Raw genomic sequence first — 26,021 nt, 5'->3', positions numbered from 1 at the left:
AGGAGAATCTTTCCCATAATATCAGTTATGGTAGTGGCGGTACACAGATGTTGTACAAGGTCTTCAACAAATTTGAAGTAAATTTATATCACGTTACATAGCAATGTATACGTTTAAGAATATAATCGATAAATGTGGTTTGAAAGGTGGAAAACGATTCGGGATAAGAAGAATCAGACACAGAGTGATACCTCCTGACTGTGATTACTATCTCTGACCACCAGTCACACCTGTCAGGTTACTTTTTACGTCACCGATTAAAAACAGTGTAAGTTTTAGCGAAATATGTGAAAACAAAGTCATGAAACCGGAATAATAACAGGTAGGCTTTGTCCAAAACTCAATATTTTTAGGTATCTAAGGAAGTTTGTGAACATTGGCCTGTAAATAGCGCCGATTAGCTTTAGCATTAACTTGTGTTGCTCGAAGCTATAAGCTACACGTAAAAGTTAGGAGTGAAGTTGCGCAGGAAGCATTATTTTTCTGTGTTGACATGACATTATTATTTCTTCTGGGGAAAAACAAAACAATAGCTGGGTAAAGGAAACTTGGAGCTGAAACAGGAATAGTTGTTGTTGGGTCAGATCAAAGTCCAGTTGGTGCTGCTCCCAGGAGGCTTTGGACAGTGTTCAACTATTTCCACTGATTTCCATCTGTCATTTCACGTCATCCTTTCAATGCTCTCCTGTAGTTGGGCTGAGTTTAATGCAAGACAACAGGACGCTTCTAAAGGGCCTTTTTAAGTTATATGGCAACTTTCTTATAGTGTAATAGCACACAAAAAGAGGATTGAGCAACGGCGATCACACTGTAACCATCTACGTTTTGTTCCCAAAGCTATAATCTAATCACATTTAAAATACGCAATCAATATGTTTTTAATAGCTTTAAGAAACTAAATATGTCTAATGTAACAAACCTCTGGACTATTTCACTACTAATTAGTGTTAAATCTTCACATGGACGCTAATTAAGAAGACAGAACAATAAGAAATGTATACAACAGCTTTCTTCATTCCTTCAGTGCATTTTATAGTCTAGAAATTAGTCCAAAACATACGTGTCTGGGAAGAAAATTCACATTTTACCCAAACTGGTGCAGAATGTGGTCCTGTTAATGCTTTTTTTTTGGATTTGGGAGACCTTTATTGTTGTTTGACGTCTAACCTGATACTGTTGAAATGAAACGTTCCTGATTGACTGGTCTGATCTCTTCCTGTGCAGGTGCAGCAGGAAACACGCCCATAATAAACAGTGAACACCGAGTTTTCCGGGGCAGAAAAAGACTCTTTTTTCCCCCCAGAAGAGTCAACCAGTATCAAACATGACCTAATATCTGAAGGTGCTGCAGAAGTCCGATAGTCAACAGTCTAACAGATTGAACAGAGAGAAATTTGATGGTAAAAACCTTTAAAAAAATAAAAGAAAAGAAAGAATGTCTGGCCAAGGTGGTTTAAGCTCAGAGGACACGACGCGTCCGCCTGCTGATGAGGCTGCAAAGAGTGAACCAAAAGCAACAAAGCTGCAAGTTATCAACGACGCAGAGGCCAGAAGGGAGGCTTCAGAAGAGGAGGAGGAAGCAGTTACTTCTGCTCATGAGGAGCCCAGCACGCTGCCGTGGTCTGGAGACAAACACAGGACATCTGACAACCATCAGGCCTCCTCAGAAAAACCTGCGCTGCCACCCGATGACGAGGAGATGTACAGAGGAAATCCAGACCTGCCGCATCCGCACAAAGAGAGCAGCGAATGCAGCAAAGCCAGATGGAGGGAAAGCATGCCTGAGGGTGACAGATGGAGGGATGAGGTGAAGGAGGTGCAGCGGGACGATAAAGACGACAGCTCCATGGCAGATGACGAAGCCGAGGAGGAGGAGGAGGGTGAAGCAGAGTCCACTCGGATCCCACAGAAAGCACCTCTGGGCTTCATGGCAAATGTCAAAATCGTGCAACCGTCTTACCGAGATGAGCCCGAGGAGTGCAGGGTGTTCTTAAAGAAGGAGGAGGAGGAGCAGAGGAGGCCCGACTCGGCAGCGCGGTTCTACTCCGACTGGACCGAGGAGGACGACAAGCGCAGTGAGTAAAGGACAGGACGTCCAACCTGGGCTCAAACGAGCTCCGGGTCGCGTCCTCATGTCGCCGGATCTTTGTGCTCCTGTTCCAGTTCGGTGCCAGCGGCTGTGCGGTAAAAAGGTGAAGGTGTGTCTGGCCATGGTGGCGTCAGGGATCCTCTTCCCCCTGCTGGTGTGGGGAGGTTACGCCCTCCTGCCCTTTGACCCGCCGCTGGTGCTGGGCACGCCGTTCCGGGTCGTGTACACGCTGCGCTGCTCATTCTTCGCCACCATCCCCATCGTGTTGGGTGAGACCCGTTCGGGAGCTCCGATGCAGAGCGCCGTGGGAAACACCGGAATAAATATGGCTGCTCTTCCCCCTCCGCAGGTATGGTCGTTCTGGGCGGGGCCAGGCTACGTTACGGCGCCGTGGTGCCGCTCTTTCAGACCAAAGAGGTGCACAGAGAGGTGGCGGCGCACTGGCACTACGTCAACGAATCGCTCAGCCTCTTCCTCTTCTACTTCCTGCAACTGGCTGTCATGGCGACGTACCTCAGCCACGACCTGCTGAAGCTGGTGCCCCTGCTCACCATCGTGTTTGTGTTCGGCAGGTCTGTAGCGGCGCTTCGGCCCGTCTCCGTCAAGCGTCTGTGTGCTAACTGTGGTCCGTCTGTGCCCCAGGCTCATCTACTGGCTCTGCCTGGCTCTGGGCAGCGCCAGCACCAGGACGCTCGGGTTCGGCTTCTCCTTCCTCCCCATACTGGTCATGCTCGCCGCCAACCTTTACTACGTCTGCTCCTCAGTCGGACAGGAAGCCATTTTCGAGGTGGCGCCCCCGACAACAGCTCCGCCTCCCCGCCAGCGCTGGTGGGGGTGAGGGAGCGGGATTTAACCACGCCACGGATCGGACGCCAACGGCTCGTTTCACTGTGGTAATTTACAGTTGCATTCACAGTTACTATGGTAACAGCAATGGGTGTTAAATTCTACAGCATTTCTGCCAGAGGTGCAACAGTTTCAAACCTCTCTTCTTTCTTCTCTGTTGATCTCCTGCGAGAATTCTGCGATTCTGATTTAATCAGACGAGTAATAACAATAAAACCCGTCTGGATGTAAACGATCTAAATATTCACGGTCAGGAAACGCTGGAATATAAACGCTTCTCCGACAATCAGGATTGGCGGGATTATTTTTGGATACTTCTTCTGAGAATCATTTAGTTGACGCTGATTCCAGGTGCACAAGTTTTGTTTTTTATTATTATTATTATTTCCAAGCACATATAATATAGATTCTATACTATAGAACATATAGTTTATACCAAATAACCTGGAAGCCCAACTTGCTGTGACGTCTAATCCAGGTTTTTGGACGTGATGATGGAAGCACAAACGTTTGTGGTGGTTAACAAAAGTAAATCTATCTGAGTATTTTGGTTATTTTATAATTATTTTTGTGATTTATGTTTCATTTGTACGCTGCTGTAAAAGTCTTTTTTTCAATATGAGCTGAAAGGCTGTTGAAGGAATGAATCAATAAAGTTTTACTAAAAATTCAGCTGAGCAGATGTGGATTCATTTATTATCTGTTAGGGGTCAAAAACCACCGGTGACGAGGGACTTTCCTGTAATTGGGATCGTCCTCGTCTATTTCATTTATTTAATATTCAGCAACTTGTTTCCATGAACACGTGTTTAATTCGGATACTTTATTGATCCCGAGGGAAAGATCCCCCATTTTCCAAAAAGGTTTTTCAATAAAAAGATGAATTTCACCCCTTTCGTGCATGAATTGTACCAAATATCTGTCAAAATCCTTTTTTCTTAAAACACATTCTGAGAAAGGGACCATGAGATCCGGGCCAGGAGTCCAACCAGGTTTTCTGTTCTACCAGGTGGAAACGTGGGTCTCAGGAACCCTGAAAAAGGCCGTTTTCCTCCCGGGAGGACAGAAAACCTGGTGGGATCGCTGCTGTTGAGGACCGGGATCCTCAAGAAGCAAGAACTCTCACCACAGACGTTTGCCTCTATAAACATCGTTTCTAACTTTATAGCTTTCATTGTTTCTGTCTCTCCTCGGGATTAACTCGATGGTAGCCGAGCGTCCTCGGCGGGTCGCATCCCATCACTTCAAAAACACAATGAAGGAAGCAGACGCTTGTCCATTTCACTCAGTTTGTCTATTTAATATATAAAATACAGTAAAACATACGCAAAAAGGGTAAGGTCTCAAGGGACTTGGATACTTTGGTACAACAAACACTTTTTTTGTAAAAGCAGTATAGAATTTCAATAACATATCAGTGCATACTTTGTATATGAAAATATACACAAACTGTATATCATTCTCAAAAAAAACAACAAAAAGAGAAATATTTTCTTTACAACAAAACCCAAAGCAGACTAGCTCAACACAATATATTAGCTATAAATTTCATCTTTAGTATTTTGTATGCTACATTATTCCGAGTTGGTTAAAACTCATTTGTGATGCATGTCATTGTTAATGTATGTAACATAAGTTTTGTTCTTACCTGTATCCCATGCATTTTACATTTGTCAAATTTAATGGACTAATTTCTGCCGTTTCCCCCGTTTTTCTTTTATAAATATATTCTATATCTTAATTAAAATTGCAGCATTTTAACTGGTTCTTTCCTTCATTGCATTGGCTAATACCACAATAACTGATCGTGCAATTTTCAGCAAGTTTTTTTTTTTTAAAGGAAACCAGTACTTTATGTTTATGATAAAGATAAAGAAAAAAAAAACAGTTGACTACACAAAATAGCAATAAAATAAAGGCTCCATAATAATATCAATCATAATAAGAGACAATGGAACTGTCACCAGCACAAATTAATCCAAAAAAAGTGAGTCTAAAAAACATTGTACACGACGAGTAACAGGGGTGCAGGAATCCATTTCTCATATAGATTGTCATGTGACTACACTGCTGGATCGGACAGAAAACCTTTTTTATACACGGACGCCCGAGCCCATCGGCGTGGCGTCATAGTTCAGTCGACCCGCGGCGCCCGAAAATCCTGTTCTAGCGGAGGAGACGCAGGTGGAGGGTGTGAAAAGAACCAGTTCTGCATTATTGCCCGACTCTTCAGCCCGGAGGGGTGGCACCACCACAGGTCGCCCTATTTTGCATCACATTTGACAGAAATGTGTGTGTGGGGGCGTGTTTTTTGGTTGTTTTTCTCTCCGATTTTTCAGCAATTCTTCTAAAAACTACAAATAATTTGGATGACGACTTGGCTTCTGACTTCTGCTCTGATTGTTCGGCGTAAACGACGCGAGCGGCGGTGCGAATGAGGCGCTGATGGCTGGACGGTCGGGTTCTTGGCTGCTGACTGGAAAAGAGTAGAGGTGTTTCCCAAAGTGTTGAACTATTCCTTTAATAGGGTCAGAGGCTAATGTTCTCCAGCACCACTGCGCTGGAAACGCTGCCCGTGACCATGTGACACAGACGCGTCGCCCCCCCTCCCCCACACTGTCATAATGGAGGATTGTTTCCATGGCTACAACAGTCTGCTCGATCCGAGCTCCAGCTACTCCGGGGGTGAAAACGGGCTGGCTAATGTAAAAGGTGCGTCCCAGCCGACCCGAGTGCGTTGGGCTCGCACTAAAACTTGAAATGGTTCCAACAGAAGCACGTCGGGACGAGAAAAGATACCATCAAGCAACAAAACTCGGCGCTTTTCGCCAACTTCCTCGCCTGCCTTCGACATGAACGTGTGTAACCGCTTGGTGAGAAAGAGCTGACATTATTCTAATCAAAATATGCCTTTAATATCGTCTCTACGCTACGAGTGAATGGCAGTGTCATCAAACAGGTGATTGTGAATGATTTTACTGAGATTGTGGGTTTATTTTTTTTTTATATATATATAGTTTTTCCTTGTTTTTAATGTGTGGTAGGAGAACGTGACACCACAACCAAGCAGGCCTCTGTGAGGGACAGAAAGTGCACACACCATCAACACTAGCATTAAATAGGTTTAGTGAAACGGGTCCCGTCCACCAGCGCTACCCAGTGTGGCGTGAGCCCTGCACCGGAGCTCCAAACATATCAAAGTCACACTCATATATGCAAACAGATCCACTGAGAATCAACACATTGCTTGTTTTAAGGGATACCTAGCAAAGTCTATGCAAATATATTCATATATACATACACGTCGTTGAAGCTATTGTACTTTATCGCCAACTGAAGCGGTAGAAATATAGAAAATGTTTTTTGAGGGTTTTTTGTTTTTTTTCCTTTCACTGTTTCAAACATGGCGGAGAGCTAAAGAGAGCTAAGGAGAGCTAAAGAGGACATCAAAGCTTCTGTATAAGGAGTGAAGTTTATACAAAGTCAGAATTCCTACTTTTGGACAACTTACAGACCTTCAAAACAGATGCATTTAAATACCAACAGATAAAGAACACTTGCACTTATAGAATCAAATATTTCCCTACCCAAAAGCCACCAGAGGCTCAAAAACATAGACTATGCATTTAGTTGGATGGCATCTACTCCTGCTCAACAAGCCGCTGGCGGGAATCTGCGGCTAAAGATCCCACCAGATGGGGGGGTGGGGGTGGGGGTGGGGGTGGGCGCCCATTTGAGGGGAATTCGGCTTCGAAAGCGTCAACAGGTCCTGGTGGTCGTCATTTCTGCGACAGTGCTAGTGAGAGTGTGTCCCTGCACCACGTGCAAGAGGCATTTGGCATTTTGTTTCTTTTTTTCTGTTTTTGAAGAGGCTGATATTGGCACCCCAGCAAAGTCCTGGACTCCGCAGCCGCAGAGCCTCACCTGAAGGCCGCCAGCTCGGGGCCGCACGGGGAACCGCCCCCCCCGAGGGTGCAGTCCCTCAGCGCCGCGTCCAGATTGACACTGGACACAAAAGTGCAGTTTGGAGGTGAGTTGTGGAAGAATGAAGAGCGCGTGACCCCGGGGGACGGACGCGAGGTCCGACGCCGTCGCCCGTCACGTGGGGGGGGGGGCCGCCGTCGCAGCTCGGTGAAAATGCATGAGGGTTCTGCAGCAACCGTGTGAGCTATAAATGGTGGATGACTTCAGAGGTTCAACGCCTCGTTCCTACCGAAACTAATGACTAAGTGCGATTCAGTTCAAGAGAGAAGGCTTTGAAGGTCTACTGTCCTTTTATATATGAGAGCCTGGAACAGAAATATCCAGCTGGGCTCCCCGGAACGGTGCTTGTATTCCGGGTTGGGTGAAATCTGGGCCGTATCAGTGGGGCCGTGGATCATGAAGATAGTGTCACAGGACAGTGGGGAGGTGTTTGGGGATGAGTATGGATGCGTGTGAATGTTTGAGTCTCCTAAACTTTGCGTGCAGAGAAGCGTCAGGAGCGACTCTATGTGACCCAGGTGTCCAATCTCATCCGCTTGATGTTTCCACCCTCCTGCTCCTGTTCGCTCGGCGCCCTGAGCAGCTCGGACGAAGGGCTGAAGTCGGGCGGCACGGACCGGCCAGCGGACCCGACGCTCCCCGCGCCGCCGCCGCCGCCGCCGCCGCCGCCTCCTGCGGCGCCGCTGTCGTCGCGATCGCTGCCTTCGAAGGAGCTGGCGTTGCTGCTCACGCTGTCGGCGGGCGAGCGGCCAGTCGGAGGCTCCAGGGACAGCAGGGAACCTGGGTACTGGGGCGGCGCGCTCAGTATGGCTCCTCCTGAGGTTGTGGACGGCGCGGTGGATGATGGAGGGGGGCAAGGGGTGCTGCGCTCCCGGCCGGGGGAGACGGGCTCCGTCTTGATGCTGACGCCAGAGCTTGTGTTGACAGTAAGCGTGGTGCCTTGAGGTATATGAGTCACAGGCCTGAGAAGAGGGAACAGAGAGGCAGAGAGAGAATGGGAGATAAAAGAAAACAAGAGGAGAAACACATTTGATCAGCTGCCCGACGACGTCTCCGAAAGGCCGCGAGGTCGTTGGCATCAAGACAAACCCGACATCACAAGACACAGCACCAACAGGGAAAAGCAACACCGAGTCTTCCGCAACGCTCAAGCCTGAGCCTTCCAAGCAGAAGTGACGCCCACGCTTCCTTCAGAAGATCAACACAGCAGCCCAGAAAGCATGAAATGGTGTGTGTGACAGCGAGGCTGGCAGCTGTGATGTGATGAAGAAGGCTACAGATAACAAACTGAAAATAATGTCAGGTTAGAGAACATGGTGGAAACCGGAAGTTTGTCTCTTTCCTGTTTGACTGCAGACAGCCTCAGACATGCTGGGGGGGGGGGGGGCAGCCAGAAGCGTGCACGCATACACACACACAACACACACACACTCAGGAAACAGGAAGTGTGATACAGTACCGGCCCAACCACTCATCTCTACCCAAGAGCAGGTTGGATGGAGATCCAACACTGTGGGGAGAAAACAAAACGTTGGAGCCGAACACAAAGGAGAAGAGGTGGATTAGAAGGCATGTGTGGAGGAAAGTATGAAACATTATTGCGTCGCAGCAATAATGTCGGTAATGCCCTTTGCCCTGACCTGCTGCATTAAACACGGTTCAGAGGTGTTTAAAGCTGCACGGCGATGCTCTTTAGCAGCCAAACTAAAGCTCTTCCGATCAGAAAATCAGAAGATACAGTTGAAAATGAACCAAAATCACCTTGGCTTCTGGCAGCAAAAGCTCTAGTTTACCTATTTTACCAGTGTTAAATTAAAAAATACACTCAAATGACGTGGCACAGTGACAGAGTTAACACACACACACAGTAAGAAAATGAAGAGCTTTTTCTAGAGCTGACTCCAGAGCAGTTGTTGTTGTTTTTAACTTTACTGCCTATTTAACCATCTCATCACGGGGCACCCTGCCCTCCAGACAACCCCCTGACATGTCACACACACACACACACACACACACACACACACACACACACTGGTAGTGGCTGTTCACCTCAGGTTGGCAGCCAGACTGGAGACCTGGCTAGACAGCTCGCTGCTCTGTTTGTCCACACCCCACATGCTGCGGACGAGAGGAGAGAACACACTTCATGGATCTGGTGCTCAAAACCACACCTGAAACCTGCAGCTGTCTCTCGGTTTCAGCCTTCTCTCCACTCGGTTACTGAGATAAAGCGTCCATCTGGGAGAGGAAGGCATAAAACATCTGGCAGTAGCTATTATATAAAAATAAACACCCCGAATCTGATTAGTTTAGACCTGTGAAATCGTTTCTTTGGAGGATCTATTTATAGGAGCACCCGTATCCACATGCAAATTAGAACAAAATCAAGTGAATTTCACCACTGGCAGAATCTTTATTTCTCAAGTCAACGTCTTCTGGAACATCTCTCCGTTCAACCTCGTGTTTACAGTTACCATGACAACAGGAAGGTCAAAGCTCTGCCGAGTGGAGGCAGACCCAGCATTAGCTCAGAAGAATATGTGACCAAGGTGGTTCATGTGTGTACAGAACATGGGAGGGGTCTTTTTCTGTATCTTTGTGGGTAAAAAGAGAATGAGGTAAACCAAAGCTCTCCACCCACGATCCGGCTACTGCAAACTGATTTGTGTTTGCATCAATTATTCACGCCAATCGAGCGAGACGTGCAGTCAAATAGACTGTAGACGTGCATGAAAACGCAGCTACTGAGACTCCACCTGATCTTCCCGCTGGCCCAAAAGGTGCTGGCCTTGCTGTGCAGCTGTCTACTGCGTGTCCACATGTGTGAGCTGCTCAGGTCTGCAGCTTTAAAGTTCCCCACAGGCTCTAGTTTCGTCCCTCTCAATACCAAAGAAACTACCGCAATGTTATGAAGAGATGGTGAAATGAGACCTTTCCGCTAAAGAAGAATGTAACCGCTTGCATTTCAGGTCATGATATGGAGATCATGCAAGCTGCCTGGGAGAGCGAGGGCTCTTCAGTAGAAGTGGTACCACCAAACAGGATCATCAGAACTCAGACATCATTTCTCAGAAATATACAAAGAGCCATCATCATCATCATCAACAACAACAACAACAACGGACGCCGATCAAGTAAGAGGGGAAATGAGAAAGGAAATGAGGAAAATCAAGCCAAACTTACACCAAGTTGCTCAGCGATGCGAGATTTAGTTGCTGTTGCTGCTGTTGCTGCTGTTGCTGTTGCTGGGAAACAGTCTGCTGCTGCCACGTGGACACACTGGCGGGCAACAAGCCTCCAGGCGACGCCAGAGCGTGTAAAGCCGTAATATCTGCGCTGGTCAGCTGATACTCTGAGGGGACAAAGGATCTTGGTTACTCAACATGTCTTTAGCCGGCTGTCTGTGTGGCAGAGAGCTTCACCTGTGTTGTACGCCGTGGGCATGGCTGAGAAGGGCAGCCCCTGGGCCAGGAGGCTCGGCGTGGCTACGGAGACGACTGGGGTGGTGAGGGTCTGAGCCACCTGAGCGCCCGCCGCCAGCCGCTGGGCGTTCTGTCAAAGAGCCCGCAGACATATTAGTGCCAGGGTAAGCAGAAACCATCGGTTAACTTGGACCCATCGTCACGCTAATTTCAGGTGTATGGAATGAGAATGCGTATGGTTGTCGTAGAGATGAGCCGAGTAAATCAAAAGGATTTACCACCAGGAGGACCCTGCATGCAGCAACAAAAAGGTTCCTTGTCTTCTAAGGGCCATGAAGAAGTTTTTACATTAAAGGCGAAGCTCACGAATCCTGGCGCCACTGCGCAGGTTCGCTCGTCAAACACGTGGCGTGAGCATGATCTTATGGCAACCTGGCGTCATTTCATGTCACATATTGTAAACTTACAGTTTGTAGTATTAAGTTGACTGAAAAAGCTCATGGATGTACTTTTACGGTGCGTCTGGGTAACTTAAACGGCCATTTTAATTCAACAGTCGCTTTCACCTGCTGAGTCTCAGTCCAACGACTACGTTTAGGCAACAGTTTAGTCTTTTATCTTCCATTTCCTTTGTTTCTCCAGCGGACGTCACAATAGTGTCTGCAGCAGCTGATCACACACGTCAGTGTTTCCTCTCCCCTCGCAGCCTACATACGCGTCATTCAGGTGACAGAGCTACCGCTGCTTGTTCTCAGGTGAAGCAGCAGCTTTTATGATGGTGTACCTGCGTCGTGAGAATAGCGCTACGCTACAGGCCCATTCTGCTGAGTCATCACGCATACAGCAGCAAACTCAGGTCCTTTGTAATAGAGGGGAAAAACATCCACAGTCTGCATACAAAAAGCCACAAATGCTATAATTCTGGTTTTGAAATGAATCTTCTGCATTGCAAAACCTGTGAATCTGGATTATTGTAAGAGGAAGCACTCAGGCAGAGTTATGACTTATGACTCTAATGAAGAGAGAGCGTGCTAGAGAGGGGGGCAGATTCAATTAACTGCTTTTGTGACTGTGTGAGGAGGGGCGGCAGGGTGAGAGCGATGAAAATGAATCACTACCCTTTAGAAAATTAGATTCTTGCCCATCATCTCAGAGTGGAATTAGAAAAGGAGGGCAGAAAATCAGCGGCGGCAGCAAGCTTCCTCCCTAGCTGTGTAAAGTCAGAGGACGTCTGGGCGTCTCAATCACAGTTCATCCTCTTCTTTCCTCAAAATATTTAAAATGAAAAAAAATCTAACGTTGTTGACGACTTCTCTCATGTCCTCGTTGATGAAAACTGGTCTCAAAAGCCTTTAATGTAACGTGACTATCGTTGACTATTGATACTTTTGGTGGAAGGTGACAATGCAGCGTCCAAGGTAGAGTCAGTGAAGAGTGGGCATGCGCCACAGCACGAGAAAAACACACCCATGCTCTAAGTGGAATCTGGGATGAATTACATGGTCCTGGTTCTAAACTAATGGGTGGGGGGGGTCGCAGCAGCTCTGCTTCTGTCAGGAGTTCATCCCCACTCTCAACACTGGGAAGGCCACAGTCCTGAAACACCACAAAGAATGCTGGACCACATGCAGTCAGGTGGAAACCAAAGGTTGGATCCCAAAAAATGTCAGTGGGGATAGACCAAAACAATGAAAAACAGGTGTAGAGGAATGTCAACATGTCAATCTAAGGTGAGCAGTCGTCGACCCATGCGAGTGACCATCCTTAACAAATAAAAACAATCACCTCGTTTACCAATTCCAGCTCATCCTCTGTCTGCAAAGAGTGGTGACAGAAGGTTACAAATCTGACACACTAAACCTGAATATTCAATAGAAATGATAGAAAAGATGTTAATACTGATAGAAAGCCCTAAAATTCAGAAGCAAAGTGGAGCATAAATCAGATGTTTTAGGCTCAGTTTTAATACTTTTATATTGGTTCATATCAGAGACCCAAGATCTTTTCTCTCATTGAAATAGTCTTTTTAAACTATCAAATACAAACAGAATTGGAAAAAGATGCAACAATAAGAGTAGCGCGATACAGACAGGTCACTTTTTCAGACATTATCCACCGGGTTTATTACAAATCCAAAAAACATTTTTGCACCCACAAATTAAACTGTGACCTTTCGATTCTGCCTGATGAGGATTTTTTAGTCATTTAATGACAGTTTAATGTACACAGCTCCAAGCTAACGTGGGTGGAGGTGCTAATAAAAGACTCAAACAAACATTTCAGCGATATGCCAGCGAGGCTGGTTGATCCGCTCGGGACTTCAAACTTGTTGAGGGTAAACACTGAGATGTTCGGCAGCATCGTAGCCAAACATCACAAAATGATGGCAAATAGCCTCCAGTGTTTATCCTCAATCAAATTCTGGAATTTTCCTGTCTAAAAGCTAGGTTTTGTTCCTTTTTAGTGAACGGCAATTTGTAATTTGTTAAACAGTTTGAGTGAAAATAAATGCAATACGGATTTTTGTGTGATCTTGTGAGATCACAAGTTCAGCTTGATGTGGCTCACCATCTGCATGAGGCTCTTTCCACCCTGGGAGGTGATGACTCGGAGGTCTGGCTTGCGGCTGTTGACCATCTGGGGGCTTGGAGGTGGGGGTGGAGACTTGGCCAGAACAACTTTCCCCAGACTGTTGCCGTTTGAAACTGTGAGGAGTCCCGGTGAGGCCCTGGCACTGGTGTATCCATTAGCTGCAGAATGAAAGAAGAACCAGGAGAAATCCAACAAGTGAATATTCTGTTCTGAAAACCTTTTTTTCCCCTATTATAATACTGTGGGTCGGTTTGTTTGTGTCTCCGAAGCCAGAGAAAGTCAGGTTCAAAAGTATTTGGACAAGCGCGGAGCGTTTAATCTAAAACATAGTAAGAATGAATCTGTCCGGCAGAAATGAGGGAACAGGAAACAGGATTGTGGAACAACGTGCCAGCCGATTGTTAGCATCTATTTTAATTTGAATTTGGATGAGAAACTGAAAGTACTCCCCCACCGAAATAACCACCATTTTTGACTGTAAAATTGTCTTTTGATTCAGACTTTTCTACTGTTCACAATGTTCTGTCTTTCATTTTAGGTGAACAGGATGAACAGGGTTCCTCTAAATCACCTTCTTTCCTGTCAGTAATAAATCCAAGCACAAAATGCAGTAGAAGTTCTATAAAACAGAGATGAACAATGACTGAAGCGGAATACATGTATGGGAATGTTCATCTTGCCTCCTGATACGTTAAAACTGACAGCAGAGTCGATTTCTGAGGAAATTTCTTTGCTCTCCACACTGAACCGCACAAGGAATAACGAGCATTTACACTCTATGCTGATCTTTAAGCTCCTCCGGTTCCACTTTAGTTTGTAAAACTGTATTTTCAGAGTTCTCTGGCAGAATGTGTTCTGCTCCTGTATGAGTCTGACCAACAGTTTTATCTGAGGAGCTATTTAACTCATATTGGTAACAAGTTGTGGGAAATGACACATAAATGTACTGGAGGAAATGCATGGTGTATTATAAAATAATCAAGTCACACATGCAAAACCCTGCATGCTGGGACATGTAGTTGCAGGGTGTGGAAGCACTTAGCATCCTGGGATGTGGATGGATGGATTTGGGATAAATGAATAAAGGCACCGAGACATTTCGGAAAACAAATCAGGTCCCACTTACGAACTGGACTCGGGCAGCCTCCATTTGAATTATTCAGGTCACCTCCAAGAAGTGCACCTATTTGAAAAGAAAAAAGATAAAAATGTTTTTTTTAAAACAAAACAAGAGAAACAAATTATAACAAAAGCTTCAGATGGCATATTGGAGCAATCATCTGCTCTCCTACTATTCTACACTACAGAAACACATTTTAAATCATCACCTAAGGGTACAAATATATCAAGCTACATCTATTCTATTGGTTTTATCAGGACTTCACAAAGAGGAAACCCACGAACCAAAGGTTCACCCCCCCCACATTGGTTAGCTAAGGCCCCACATTCGGGATTGAATCATTTGTTCACCTGCACTTGCTGGTCGCTGTGGCAACCCAGGAGACACTGTATTTCGCTGAAGAGCAGGTTGCTGTGGCGACAGGAGGTGGGCATCCGTGAGTGACGGGGATGCCACATCAGAGGTAGTTACCAGTGCGTTGCCGGGATTACTGAACTGCAGCGGGCTTTGATTGGACGCCTGGACTGTGACTGGCATGGAGAAGGTCTGCGGTGCAGCGGTTGACTGCTGCCAAATGGAACAAAATCTTAGTCTCCACGGTAACACAGTTACTCATCGTCTCACCACCGGGTCTGTTCTGACTGCATCTACACACATTTTGGTGTTAGCTTTAATGCTAAAGAACAGAGACACTGACAGCACCTGATGACTCCAGACATTAATGTGCTGTTCAGATTCAATCTAGACGTTAAAACTGGATGAGTAGAAACATTCTGACATTTCAGCCCAGTTTCTGCGGCTATTTTTTAAATTCATGGACAGGATATTCACCACATTTGACTCCCACAGACGAACGATCGTGCAGAGCGCTCTGACCTCTGCTCTGATGATTTATGCTGGACAGTTTTTTTAAAAATCGTGTTAAATCTGTTGTGCAGGATAAAGCGAGTCAGGGGCCACCGGGTGTGTTACCAGCGTGCAGTTGAGAAACTGGCCTCTGTGATGTGTGACTGCATGTGTCATGGGTAACATTTGTAAGGGCAGCTGCAGGGCTGGATGATGGCAGCCAGCACCACCATGGACTGTAGAAGACGTTCTGCCTCATTAGGTCCCTGTTTATAACTGGCCTGCCTACAACATCCGAAAGGATGTGAAAATGTCTATTTAACCTATAAGAATTTATTGTGTGAAAAGATATTTCTTATAATAGTTTTGTCAAAACAGCTTCTCTCCAAGAGCGGGCTTGAATAATTGTTAGAGGGAAGTAAAGATGAAAGTAAATAAGCTAATGAACTGTAATTACAATCCAGCTGATCCTACAGATAAATGCAAAGAGGCCTTTCAGCTGCCTGTTAGATGACTTACTCCATAGCGTTTGAACAGGACATCCAGGTCTTCTGTAGTTTTACGGTACTTGTCATCATTGAGGGGGCTTTGGTCAATGGAGTCTTCACCATCTGGCTCTGGACTATCACAACCGTTGAAGCCTTTCTTCCTCAAAGTCTATGCAACATGGAGACAAAGGGCAGGTTGGATGCAGATGTTCAGAGTTTCCTTGTTAAATCCTTGTGCCCTTAACAGCAATAAAAGTCTTTAAATGACAAATAACAGCAACAGATTGGCCCCAACAGTGCATGTCGGTGTGCTGAAGACAATAAAAACAACAGCAACTATCTACGATATGTAAAACATTTAGGAAAAATAACTGTTGCTGTTCCGTATTTCGCCTCACCTCGATAATGTCTGCATTGGTCCGGCTCTCGTGGGGCTCGTTGTATTCCGTGTACTTGAGCAGGACCTTGTCCATGTCGGTGCTGGCGTACTGGAACAGCTTGTTCGCATGGTTGAAGATGATCAGAGCAATCTCACAGTCGCACAGCACGCTCAGCTCGTAGGCTTTCTTCATCAAGCCAAATTTTCTCTTGGTGAAAGTCACCTGAGGCAAAACAACAAAGTTGGAAGTTTTGGAAGAGTCATTAGCACAGAGGGTAAATAAAAAGAACCTGTTTGGGCTGAGAAATGAACTGTGGGTGAACCACCTTTTGTATTAAATGGGTGCCAGGCATGGAATCTAAAACTCTTTACACTTTCTGCAGCCATAATCAGCCATGAATAATGTATAGATTGTCCAGAAGTTATGGTATGGAAGGACTAATATGCCAGCTATGCCAGAAATTTGGCATCGCAGCTGTAAAATGTGGTGGCGGCCCCCTGCAGAGAGGAAACTACAAATTGAGCTCAAACGCGGGTCCTTGAAGGCAGCTCTCAGATCTCACGCGTGGATTTGATTGGGATATTTATAACAGGATCTGAACAAAGCAGAAAATCAAGGCTTTTTATTTTGCTTATTAAAGAATAAAGGATTCATTAACTGTCATTCAAAAACCAAATCGATTTCCAGACCACCTTAAAATAATGGCATTTCTATCTCTAACATTAAGATTGTAGTTTTAATCCATATTTTAAAATAAATACTGATTTAAAAAAACAAACAAACAAGCTGTAAGTGACGACACCGCTCACCTGCTTGTTCCTTTCATCGGTGATCCGCTGGATCTGAATCTTTTTCCTACCCATGATGCCTTGCAGTTATGAGCACAAACGTTGCAGTCGGTCGAGTAGAGAAGTGCGTCTCAGAGGCCGAGAGAGGAAGCTTAGCCAACTACTCCTTTAGCCCAAAAGCACTCAAAGACTGTCATGCACTCGGGGATAGATGCACGCACACATTTCTCTGTCCAGATCCGGCTGTTGTGTCATGGAGGGGGGAGCGGATGCTGCACGTTGTCACGGATTAACGTCCTCGGTTCATTACTTGACAAACCTCCACTGAGCCACTGTGATGACGATAATGTCAATATTATCCTGCAGGGAGAGAAAGAAAGACACAAAACTGAGAGTCCAAAACAATCTCTCGAGTTTCCAACTTTTTAAACATGGCGACACCTTTAGATGTTCAGGTCAGCGAGTATTTATGGCTCCTCAACGCTAAAAGACCAACAAACCATTGGAAAAGTCTTGACTAGTTAATCAGCTCCAAACTGCAGCACTTGGTTTCACTTTATGGCCTAAAATCTGTATTGAGAATAATTCGATTAATAAAACAATCTAAAGGGCCTCTAGGACACCGATACGTCCAAAATGTGCTTGAAGTGAGATGTGAAGTGATGCTGCCCTCTAAAGAATGAGGACGTCTGTGGTTAATGTGGATTCTTGGTGGGGAACTCAAACATTACCTGTACTCACAGCAGTGTTTTACAACATTATCGTTCATTTAAATGCAAGACGCTGACAAGACAATTACACCCCCCCCCAGGATCCTGCTGCTACAGAGGAAATGTATTTAAATGCTCCAATTCCACAAACTTTAGCAGCAGCAAGCTCCGGTCCTATCCCTGATTGGATGGGGACAGACCGGACTGGGGCTTCGGTCTGGCCTCCCGCTCCCTGACTGCCCTCTGCATGGCTGCTTCCTCATTACTGGAATTGACACGTTCATCCCTCCTCTTCCCCCTTAAGGCGCTGATGGCTCAATTAGGAGCTGGCTGAAGGACTGATTGGACGCCAAAGATAATGAGGCCAACTTTTGGCTAAAACTACACCATCCAACAACCAAACTAGGCTTCCATGGTGACCAAAACTATTTTAAAAAAGCCACCGTGACGAGGCCAGAGTTGAGAAGCTGATGTCAGACACCCAAATGTCTGCGTGGATAATAATAGAAGGGTGCAATGATGGAAAGTAAAGGAGCAGGCTGGACAAGGTTTGCTCTATTATCTGAAGGACAATCACTTTAATGATAGACGACCCACACACCTTCAAATTATTAACATGATAGTCAGGCAACCCTGGAATATTCTCCTGACAAAGGACAGTCCAATCAGGCTGAGGGTAGCGATCTGTCCGGTTTGGAGCAGTGAAATTAATGACTGTGACCTTTATCAGATGCACTTGCAGTGAATTTGGCCAAGGCTTCCGACAAATGGCCGGAGCCTCGCGCACGTGCTCGCCATGCCCCGACTGTGGGTTACACATGTCTGATTGGACTAATCTCTGCTCCCTAAAAAAGGGCAGCAATAATTAGCAGTCACATCTGGGTGTGCATTAACTTTAACACCTCCCGATAAAAATGAACATGGAGTCGGGAGTAAAAACGGATGGAAAAGGGTGTACTGTAACTACAGTGTAATTACAACCAGAGGAGCGGGCAAAGCCTTTATCAGAAGGTGCTGTGGGATAGTTCCAGTCCGTGGACGACCCGTCCAGCCTGGGGTTTATGGACTGACGCACAGAATAGCAAATATGTCCCAACAGATGAGCAGGAACGTGCCAACGAGGACAGAGGCTGGTCAAAGATGTCGGGGGAGGACGATGTTAAAGCGGTGGACAAAAGGACAAACGGTCACCCGCAGTCTCAGGACGAGTGGAAACACCAGGAGGCGGCTGGTGGTGACCACTAAAATCTAAAATTACAGCCTCACTGTCAGACAGAGAATAAGGTTTAATGCAGCTTCTAATCACAGGCTTTTCAGCTGGAAAGCCAGTTTTTCTGTTGGTTATTATCACTTATATCTCGCTACATTTTCAACTGGTCATTAGCGGAGCTGCAGTTCGTCGTCTTGATCGCAGAACCACAACATTTGATGGCGATTAGATCGGCACGTTTAACTTTTGATGGTGAGTAATTTAGGGCTTAAAGCGTTTTGGGTTAGGAAACACTTAAAATAGAACCTCTCGCATGCTAACGTCTTGTTAAAAGCTTTTATTTCTAGATGAAATGAACAGAAAGGGGCACAATAAGCCTGGTGTGGAGACAGGAAACGCTCTAAAGGAAGAGAAAGTGACCTAAGATTTCCTCAATGGCTTTAAGTCAATCATCTTTGTTTGACCGGAAGAACAGAAGTTTAAACTCCAAAAACTCCAGAAACGAAGGATCATAAAGGTGTGATGAATGCTAAAGTCTGCTTTAAAGATGTTGTTGGAGACTTGGATACAGGCACCGTTGGCAGCATCTATATTCAATATAAAAGTGTACATATACACAATGTGTGCCCCTTTAATTAGGCAAGAATTGGGGATAAGTAGTGTTAGTTAATGACACTTGGATAAAGTGAAAATGAGGATTTTTGTACAAGAATCACCGTGTTTGTTGGTGCACAGAAACATGAAGCAACTCAAAGAAAAATGAAAATATTCCCATCTCAATTCTCTATTTTCTTCTTTTTAAGTCAGGAAAAATAAACAAACAACCCCAAATGTGCAAACAAACAAAAAATAGCAACTAATATAGCCACCAAAGTATATCTGTTGGTGAAAGCAAACGGGGCAGGAAATAAACTGTCTGTTCCAGGAAAAGTTCAGACGAGGACGAGCTACGTTCAAAAATGGGAAATTATGGAATTTGGTTACATATTTTGTTAAAAACCAAATAACATCCTGGACCTATGCATTGCACAAATGAGGCTCTTCCTATCGAGCTGCATGACGTGTGTTGCCCATAACATCACTGCCCACAGCTCCCAGTGCTGAACCAGTCCGTCAAACTGGTCCACATCTGGCAACATCAATGGTTCTGGCATCGTCCCTGAGATTCCTGGGAATGTCATGGACACGGATTTCCATCCCACGGGCCTCTCACTGCACACATGCAGTACAGCTTCATGCTTAAGCAAAGCACCTCATCTGAATGAGCCCGAGCGGACTTGAACTACCAACTCTAAAATCTCCAAACGTGAACACAACCAACGTTTTTCCTGCGGCTCTTGGAGAGGAAAAACACAGCCGGATGAGAATCTAGGCCCAAAGGTCTCTTTTATAGTCTGCAATCAGCACATTTATAACAATTATAACAGGATAGTAGGTCGAATTTGGACCAAAATGGGGTATTTTTTAATAACAAAGTGGAAGTCGAAGCTGCATCCCACCACCCTGACAGATGGAGTCTGGAGACACAGGAGGCCCACTGACGGCACACAGGTACCCTACACGATCTAATATGACAGCTGGAGAGACAAGCCTGTCTTTAAAACCCTGTGTGTCGGCTTGGATCCCCACAAGATCCCTCTTAAGAGGCCACTAGCAGCGTTGCTGTAGAGATCCGTGCACCAACTATTCTTTACAGGCCATTTCACAATGTTCAACTTACGAGGCGACCGACAGCCATTACCTTCCTTACACTCTCCATATAACTCGTCGATGCGAGCTGGAGCATACACGCATTACAACACAGTAATGGCATTGTGCGATCAAATGTACACGCTGCTTCTAGGTATTCTACGGAAATATAGTGTAACTTATTACTTTGCTGTATTTAAATATTAGAGCAATCAGGCTCGCTGCTGAGCGAGGAGAAAAGACGCAGGAAGGAAATGTATCACTCCACTTACCCTGAAATATTGCTGATAAAACTCGAAAATAGGCGTCCGACCACCGACTCGGGAAGCAACCCGTCTTAATTAAGAACTATTAATTAATTACACCGAATCCATGTCTGTATTTACATAAATCCACGGCATTTTATTCCTTTAAATGTTGAAGTAACTATACTGTCCACCCAGGCGATACGGCGTAGCCAGTGTGCGAACAAACGTCATTGACATGAGCTCCTGATTGACGAGTCCAACCTCCAATCAGAAGCTGAGGTATGAACGTCTCGTCCAATCAGAGTGCAATACGACCCAGGTGGGCGGGTCTCTAAGAGAGGACATGACGGAGGTGACGGCCATGTTCTGCTACAGTGTTTGTATCCCTCCGCTTCACTATTTACCTTTTGCATGATTTTGCATGTGGGGAAAATGTCAGTGCAGCCTCGCTGTGGCCCGGCTGCCTTCAGTCCGCTAGATCATTTGTTTTTAACGTCCATGTCCACCACAGCCACGCACGAAGCCAATAAGCGACCGCTGGTGTCTCTTAGAGTGTGATAAATCGAACAATATACCCCCGTGTGCCGTCTAATAAATTGCACAGACCTTTTATCCTGCGGTCAGATGTTATGACACCATGGCAGTCCTTGGCCCAAATATACACTGACTTTTTTCCCCTACACGAAATGGCGAGATGCGCCAAAGTGTGTGAGGTTTAAAATGTGTAGATACACTCATTAACTGCGCACATTTGTGCACCTCTGGTAAAATGACCTGTAGGTGTCATCCTGTTCTTGCAGAGCCACCCCACCCACAACCCCCCCCCCCCCCTCCAAATTAAATATTTTCATATGCACGTTATGGAATTCCATCAGTGTGCATGTGCTATTATAATATATATGAAATAGGTTTGACTTGTCCATACGATTTTCCAACAGTGTGTCCAATGTCAAAACTTCTCCTGGTTTCACATCCTTCATTTTGTCAAAGTACCAATGATGGATGTTCAAAATCAAGGCAGCTGGTCAAAACTGTTATTTTTACTATTTATATTGATTCATTTATGTTTTTTAATGATTTGCTTGACATGAGACACTCACCATGTAAACGGGCGATAGGTTGGATACGTGGCGCGAAATCTAGAACTCAGCACGTCTGCGAGTAAAAGTAAAAGTTGAGCCTGGTGGTTTGCTTGGTTGTGAAAGAGTTAATAAAATTAAAAGCACTGCATTTGTTTTTATCAGTTATTCTGCAACTTTACAGGCAAACTTAGATAGATAGATAGATAGATAGATAGATAGATAGATAGATAGATAGATAGATAGATAGATAGATAGATAGATAGATAGATACTTCTATTGTCAATCCACTCCATGTTTTGAACATACAGATGAACCGAAATACCATTTCTCTTCTCCGGAGCTTATTGTGCTTTAAAACTGAAATGAAAAATTAAATATGAGTAGAATATGAAAATATAAATAAGGCAAAAAAGGGGGTAAATAAGGTGCCAAAAACATGAATGTGCATACAGTGCAACACAATGAAGTGAGTATCAGGCCCAGATCGGTGGCCTCCTGGGAACAGAGATGCTGACAGAGATAAAACACATGACATCTTGGAAAAATGCCTTAAATGGAAAAGTTGGAGGAGGAACTCGGTAAGAAAAGTGGCCTTCATTGGTTAAAGTTAAACCCGCCAGCTTCCAAATGGATAGACGGTGAGGTGGTACCGATGCTCGGCTTCACAGAAGAAAACCAGGAGAATTTCGCAAAATTTTGTCGTCTCAATTAAGTTGGTCAAGACATTCTTAGAAACGTCTGTTGCACAATAGCGCTCAGAGGCCGTCAAATGAAATGAAACACAGAGAGCGGAGGGCACATCAGAGGGCAAAAGAAGAATAAAGAATAAAACCCTTCTGGGAGGAGAGTCCCCGGGATGGAAAGCGAACCTCTGGGTTGAAAACTGTGGGGATACCGGAGCAATTTTGACATAATGTCATCCACATTGATTTTGTTTACTTTGTGAAAATTCATGCATGTTCTGATGCCAACAGCAGATGTTGGGGGAAAAAAAGACCACAATGGTCCAAAAGCTGCGGAATGCTCAAAAACACCTGTTCCAAACATTCCCCAAGTAAACAGGATGATTGGTAACAGCCGATATCAAGACTGCCGTTTAAAAGCTGTTTTTGAAAGGGGCTGGAATCACAAGTGCGTCAATTCTACCACAACAGGGATTAATGTGACTTCTGTGCTGCACGCACTGTGAAAAGATCCAAACTCATGTTTGAAATAACGTTAAATTACACGAGAGAAATGAGAGAACGGCAATAAAGGCGTGACCTGATCTCTGGTTTTTTTAGAAAAAGCTGATCTGGGTTCATTGAATTGTTGCTCTGTTTAAAGGAGAAGTGAGAAATTGTTGCAAACTAGCTGGAAAAAAAGCCTCAGACTTTCTCTGAACAGCTCAGTCATTGTTCCTTTTTTAAAGCAGTTTTTTTTTTTTTTTTAACAAAACCTGCCATTACGTAACTAAAATTTAAAATCTGGCACTGCAACACACACAACAGCATCTCATCACGTTTCTGTTTCTGTTTAACATTGATGTTTCAAACTCCATTTAAGAGGATAAATGATAACTTTTGTCTTATTCAGAATATCCATTGAGATTTGCTTTGTCACTTGTCAGATAATTAGACTGCTGTTCAAAACATCAATTTTCTTTCTTTAAAGAATTTTCTCCTGCTGCTTGAAATGCTTCATTTTATTTACTGCCATTATTCACGACCTGCTTATTATGTTTGCCAGCGATCTGTGGAGAAAGTGCCCCCACACACTTAAGAATGCTGAAGTGCATTATTTCTAAATCACTCAACAAGGACTGTACCTTGGACAGATGCACAACCAGCAGTTTTTGAATGCATTGTGTTGTGTGACGTCCTTTTTCACATGTGAGGGTTAGGGTTAGTTTGCTTCAAAGGCAATGGAAGTGGTTATCCCTACTTTGTGTGGGTGATGCTGGACTATCGACTGGCCACAATGGGAGCTCCTTTCGAGGGGTTTTAAATGTTAAAAACCTGAGCATAACCCTTGACTTAATTTCATAACTGTCCTCAGATATACTTCAGTTTGAGTCATGCAGAATAAATGCAATCAAATCAGTCATCCTGGTCATGTGTGACTGGGAACAGAGGCCAAAGCAACAAAGCTGAGGGGTCACCGCGCCTCATCTGCATCCCTGGACAGCAGCGTTCTGATGGTCGGAACAAAGCGCTCTTCACGCAGGTCTACCCCTCTCTGCTGCCTACACACACACTCCACACTGCCTCCCACACACACTCCACTCAGTTGTCTTTTACTCTTATATGGCTGCTGCAGTGATTTTATCACAGTCTTTTCTAGCAGTGGTGCTTGATGATGTTGTTCTACAATAAATAGAAGAAAATTTGATACATCTGTCAAGTCAAGTTGATTGGCAGATTCACTCTGTTTTTAACTGGTCAGAATTATATGGCCCCATTAAGGCCACGGTTAAATGTGATTTAGCTGTTTTGGTCATTCATGAATTAATAACAACATTATAATCAATGTCCCCAGAGGCAAACCCACCTACTTAAGTGCATCTTTTTTATCTTCGATATCGTTCTGTGAAGCACTATCTTAACTCCTAAATTTTCTAAAATAAACAAATCATAGTGTGATTAGGAAGATTGTACAACACAAAGTAATTAAAAAAATTAGAACACATGGCCTTGTTTATCATGATTTGTGTCGCTGCTGAGGTTTGACCACATGGGGCAGCAGAGAGCTCAAACTCAATAATGGGATGTTCGTGGCTGCAGTGCACGAAATGACCACAAGATGGCAGCAGAAGAGAGGAGATTCTGAGAGGTGTTTTTATTTGTAGATATTAAACGATGTTTAATCCACCCATTATTGACACAAATATATGTAATAATAAGGATTACCACAGATTATTTCAAATTTAATTTCAGCATTACAAATGCGGTCAACCGCCCCTGATTTCCTGTCATTTGACCTGCAAATATGTCAACTGGGACCATGCGACAGAATATTAAAGGAATTTAATTGTTTAGTCTGTTAGTCACTTCAGTCTTTTTAGCTGTGAACTAACAGAATGTCACTCACGAGTATTAAATTCCTCAATGAACCAACAGCTCTTCACTTCAGTGCAGGTTCAGCAAACAAGAACGGGCTCACCGCAATCCTCAAACATATTTCCGACATTCGGCTTTATTTTCCTCGGGTAAATTTACACCCGAGTTGGGTGAATCTGTGTTAATTTGTGATAATCTTACCACAATCTGAAACCCTCCTGAGAGGAAACAATTTCCAAAACGCAAAGGTCTTTTCCATTTAAAATAGAAAAACTTCTCTGAACATTGAATATTTCGTATTTTGCGTCAGGGCGAAACACTTATTTAATCAGACATATAGAATTTATCAGGTGAAACCGAGTAATCAATTTATTGAAAGGAAAAAGTTGAAAGATGTATCTTTTCTTTATTCCCCCTTTTATGTCTTTTCCGTCAGACAATCAGCGTCAGGATCAAAGACATAAAACTGCAGAATGAAAGTCAGATAAAAGCGAAAGTCAAACAAGTTGATGAAAGAATTTATTTTTTCAGAGGAAAAACGTGGATATTTTAAAAAAGTAACATATTTTGCTGAAGAGTTTATACTTAATTGACTTTTTCAAACGCAAAGTGTCCAGAAAAACGAATTTTCCGTTTCAAAAATAACGTGATAGATGGTTTCAACATGGTTTAATGTGTTTCTTGGTATACAGTGAATATACATCAGGATATAAACCGATCACGTTCAAAGTCATTGGGTTTTTTCCAGAAATCATTATAAATGTCCTCTTTAGCTCATTTAGTCAATTATCTATATTTGAATTTTATTTTTGGTTATTTTCTGTTATCAAATTTGTGTCAGACCTGAAATCAGGCTGTAGTAAAACTCTGTAGCTATTAAATAAGACCTATAACATAAAAAGGGTGAATCTCACACATTCTGACAAATTATTCTCTTTAGCAAAAAATTTAAATGTCATAAATGACGTTTCACATGTTAACTTAGTGTTTCCATCACACCAAAGCATTTCATATTTTTGTTAATTAATGTCACCTTTGACATATAAAAACTGTATTATTTGTAAAAATGCCTGCCAAAATGTTTTTTTTAATTTTAATTTCTTTAGTAAAGCACTATAATGCATTTATTGTCCGTGTGGCCTGTACAGACCTCAAGATGTTCCAATCCTTATTACAAACCAAGAATCTGCTGGATAATGTTTCCAGTCTTGTTCAGATGGAGAAAGAAGGAAATGATTTCATTTCCCTTCAGCGCGATGGTTCGTTGAAAACAACAGACGTATCTTCTCCCGTTTGTGGAAATAGACGCGTTTCTGCTTTTATTTGGATTCCTCCCACCAAAGATTCCTCCACCATCATGTTAAAGAGCTTCTGGGAAGTTTGTCAGAGCTGCTGGAGACAGCCGGAGCTCAGAGGACACGTCACCATTATCTCCTGGATTTCACAGCTATTTAGCACCTTATTTGAATATAAAAACACTCTATTCCGA

The 26,021-nt window shown here is 44.2% G+C and overlaps 2 protein-coding genes across 9 annotated transcripts; one reads left to right on the top strand and one right to left on the bottom strand.

Annotated features, from left to right (window-relative positions):
* Nucleotides 1-528: 528 nt before the first annotated feature.
* On the top strand, nucleotides 529-4,422 carry LOC130518591 (transmembrane protein 79-like). The gene is made up of 5 exons (XM_057021321.1): nucleotides 529-810; nucleotides 1,225-2,075; nucleotides 2,164-2,358; nucleotides 2,439-2,661; nucleotides 2,732-4,422. The coding sequence occupies exons 2-5, from the start codon at nucleotides 1,436-1,438 to the stop codon at nucleotides 2,925-2,927; spliced, it is 1,254 nt and encodes a 417-aa protein (XP_056877301.1). The 5' UTR covers nucleotides 529-810; nucleotides 1,225-1,435; the 3' UTR covers nucleotides 2,928-4,422.
* LOC130518574 (myocyte-specific enhancer factor 2D homolog) lies at nucleotides 4,208-20,658 on the bottom strand. 8 transcript variants are annotated; one of them, XM_057021283.1, is made up of 13 exons: nucleotides 20,437-20,658; nucleotides 16,577-16,915; nucleotides 15,786-15,989; nucleotides 15,419-15,556; nucleotides 14,404-14,620; nucleotides 14,060-14,116; nucleotides 12,910-13,091; nucleotides 12,127-12,156; nucleotides 10,342-10,471; nucleotides 10,103-10,271; nucleotides 8,969-9,037; nucleotides 8,379-8,429; nucleotides 4,208-7,881 (listed from the first exon to the last, which is right to left on the bottom strand). In XM_057021283.1, the coding sequence occupies exons 2-13, from the start codon at nucleotides 16,628-16,630 to the stop codon at nucleotides 7,425-7,427; spliced, it is 1,758 nt and encodes a 585-aa protein (XP_056877263.1). In that variant the 5' UTR covers nucleotides 16,631-16,915; nucleotides 20,437-20,658; the 3' UTR covers nucleotides 4,208-7,424. The 8 variants fall into 8 exon arrangements, with proteins under 8 accessions (XP_056877263.1, XP_056877264.1, XP_056877266.1 ...); XM_057021284.1 differs by having other exon boundaries at nucleotides 14,404-14,617; XM_057021286.1 differs by lacking the exon at nucleotides 8,379-8,429.
* Between the last annotated feature and the right edge of the window lie 5,363 nt (nucleotides 20,659-26,021).

The sequence above is a fragment of the Takifugu flavidus genome, chromosome 21 (genome assembly GCF_003711565.1).
Source record: "Takifugu flavidus isolate HTHZ2018 chromosome 21, ASM371156v2, whole genome shotgun sequence".
Taxonomy (NCBI): domain Eukaryota; kingdom Metazoa; phylum Chordata; class Actinopteri; order Tetraodontiformes; family Tetraodontidae; genus Takifugu; species Takifugu flavidus.
This window is presented reverse-complemented; position numbering and strand designations above follow the sequence as displayed.

Coding starts and splice junctions, on each gene's coding strand:
- LOC130518591 (XM_057021321.1), top strand. CDS start 1,436: ATGTCTGGCCAAGGTGGTTTAAGCTCAGAGGACACGACGCGTCCGCCT. Junction 2,076..2,163: donor CGAGGAGGACGACAAGCGCA/GTGAGTAAAGGA, acceptor CTCCTGTTCCAG/TTCGGTGCCAGCGGCTGTGC. Junction 2,662..2,731: donor ATCGTGTTTGTGTTCGGCAG/GTCTGTAGCGGC, acceptor TCTGTGCCCCAG/GCTCATCTACTGGCTCTGCC.
- LOC130518574 (XM_057021283.1), bottom strand. CDS start 16,630: ATGGGTAGGAAAAAGATTCAGATCCAGCGGATCACCGATGAAAGGAAC. Junction 15,557..15,785: donor CCAATGCAGACATTATCGAG/GTGAGGCGAAAT, acceptor CATGTTGCATAG/ACTTTGAGGAAGAAAGGCTT. Junction 13,092..14,059: donor AGGCTGCCCGAGTCCAGTTC/GTAAGTGGGACC, acceptor TTCATTCTGCAG/CTAATGGATACACCAGTGCC.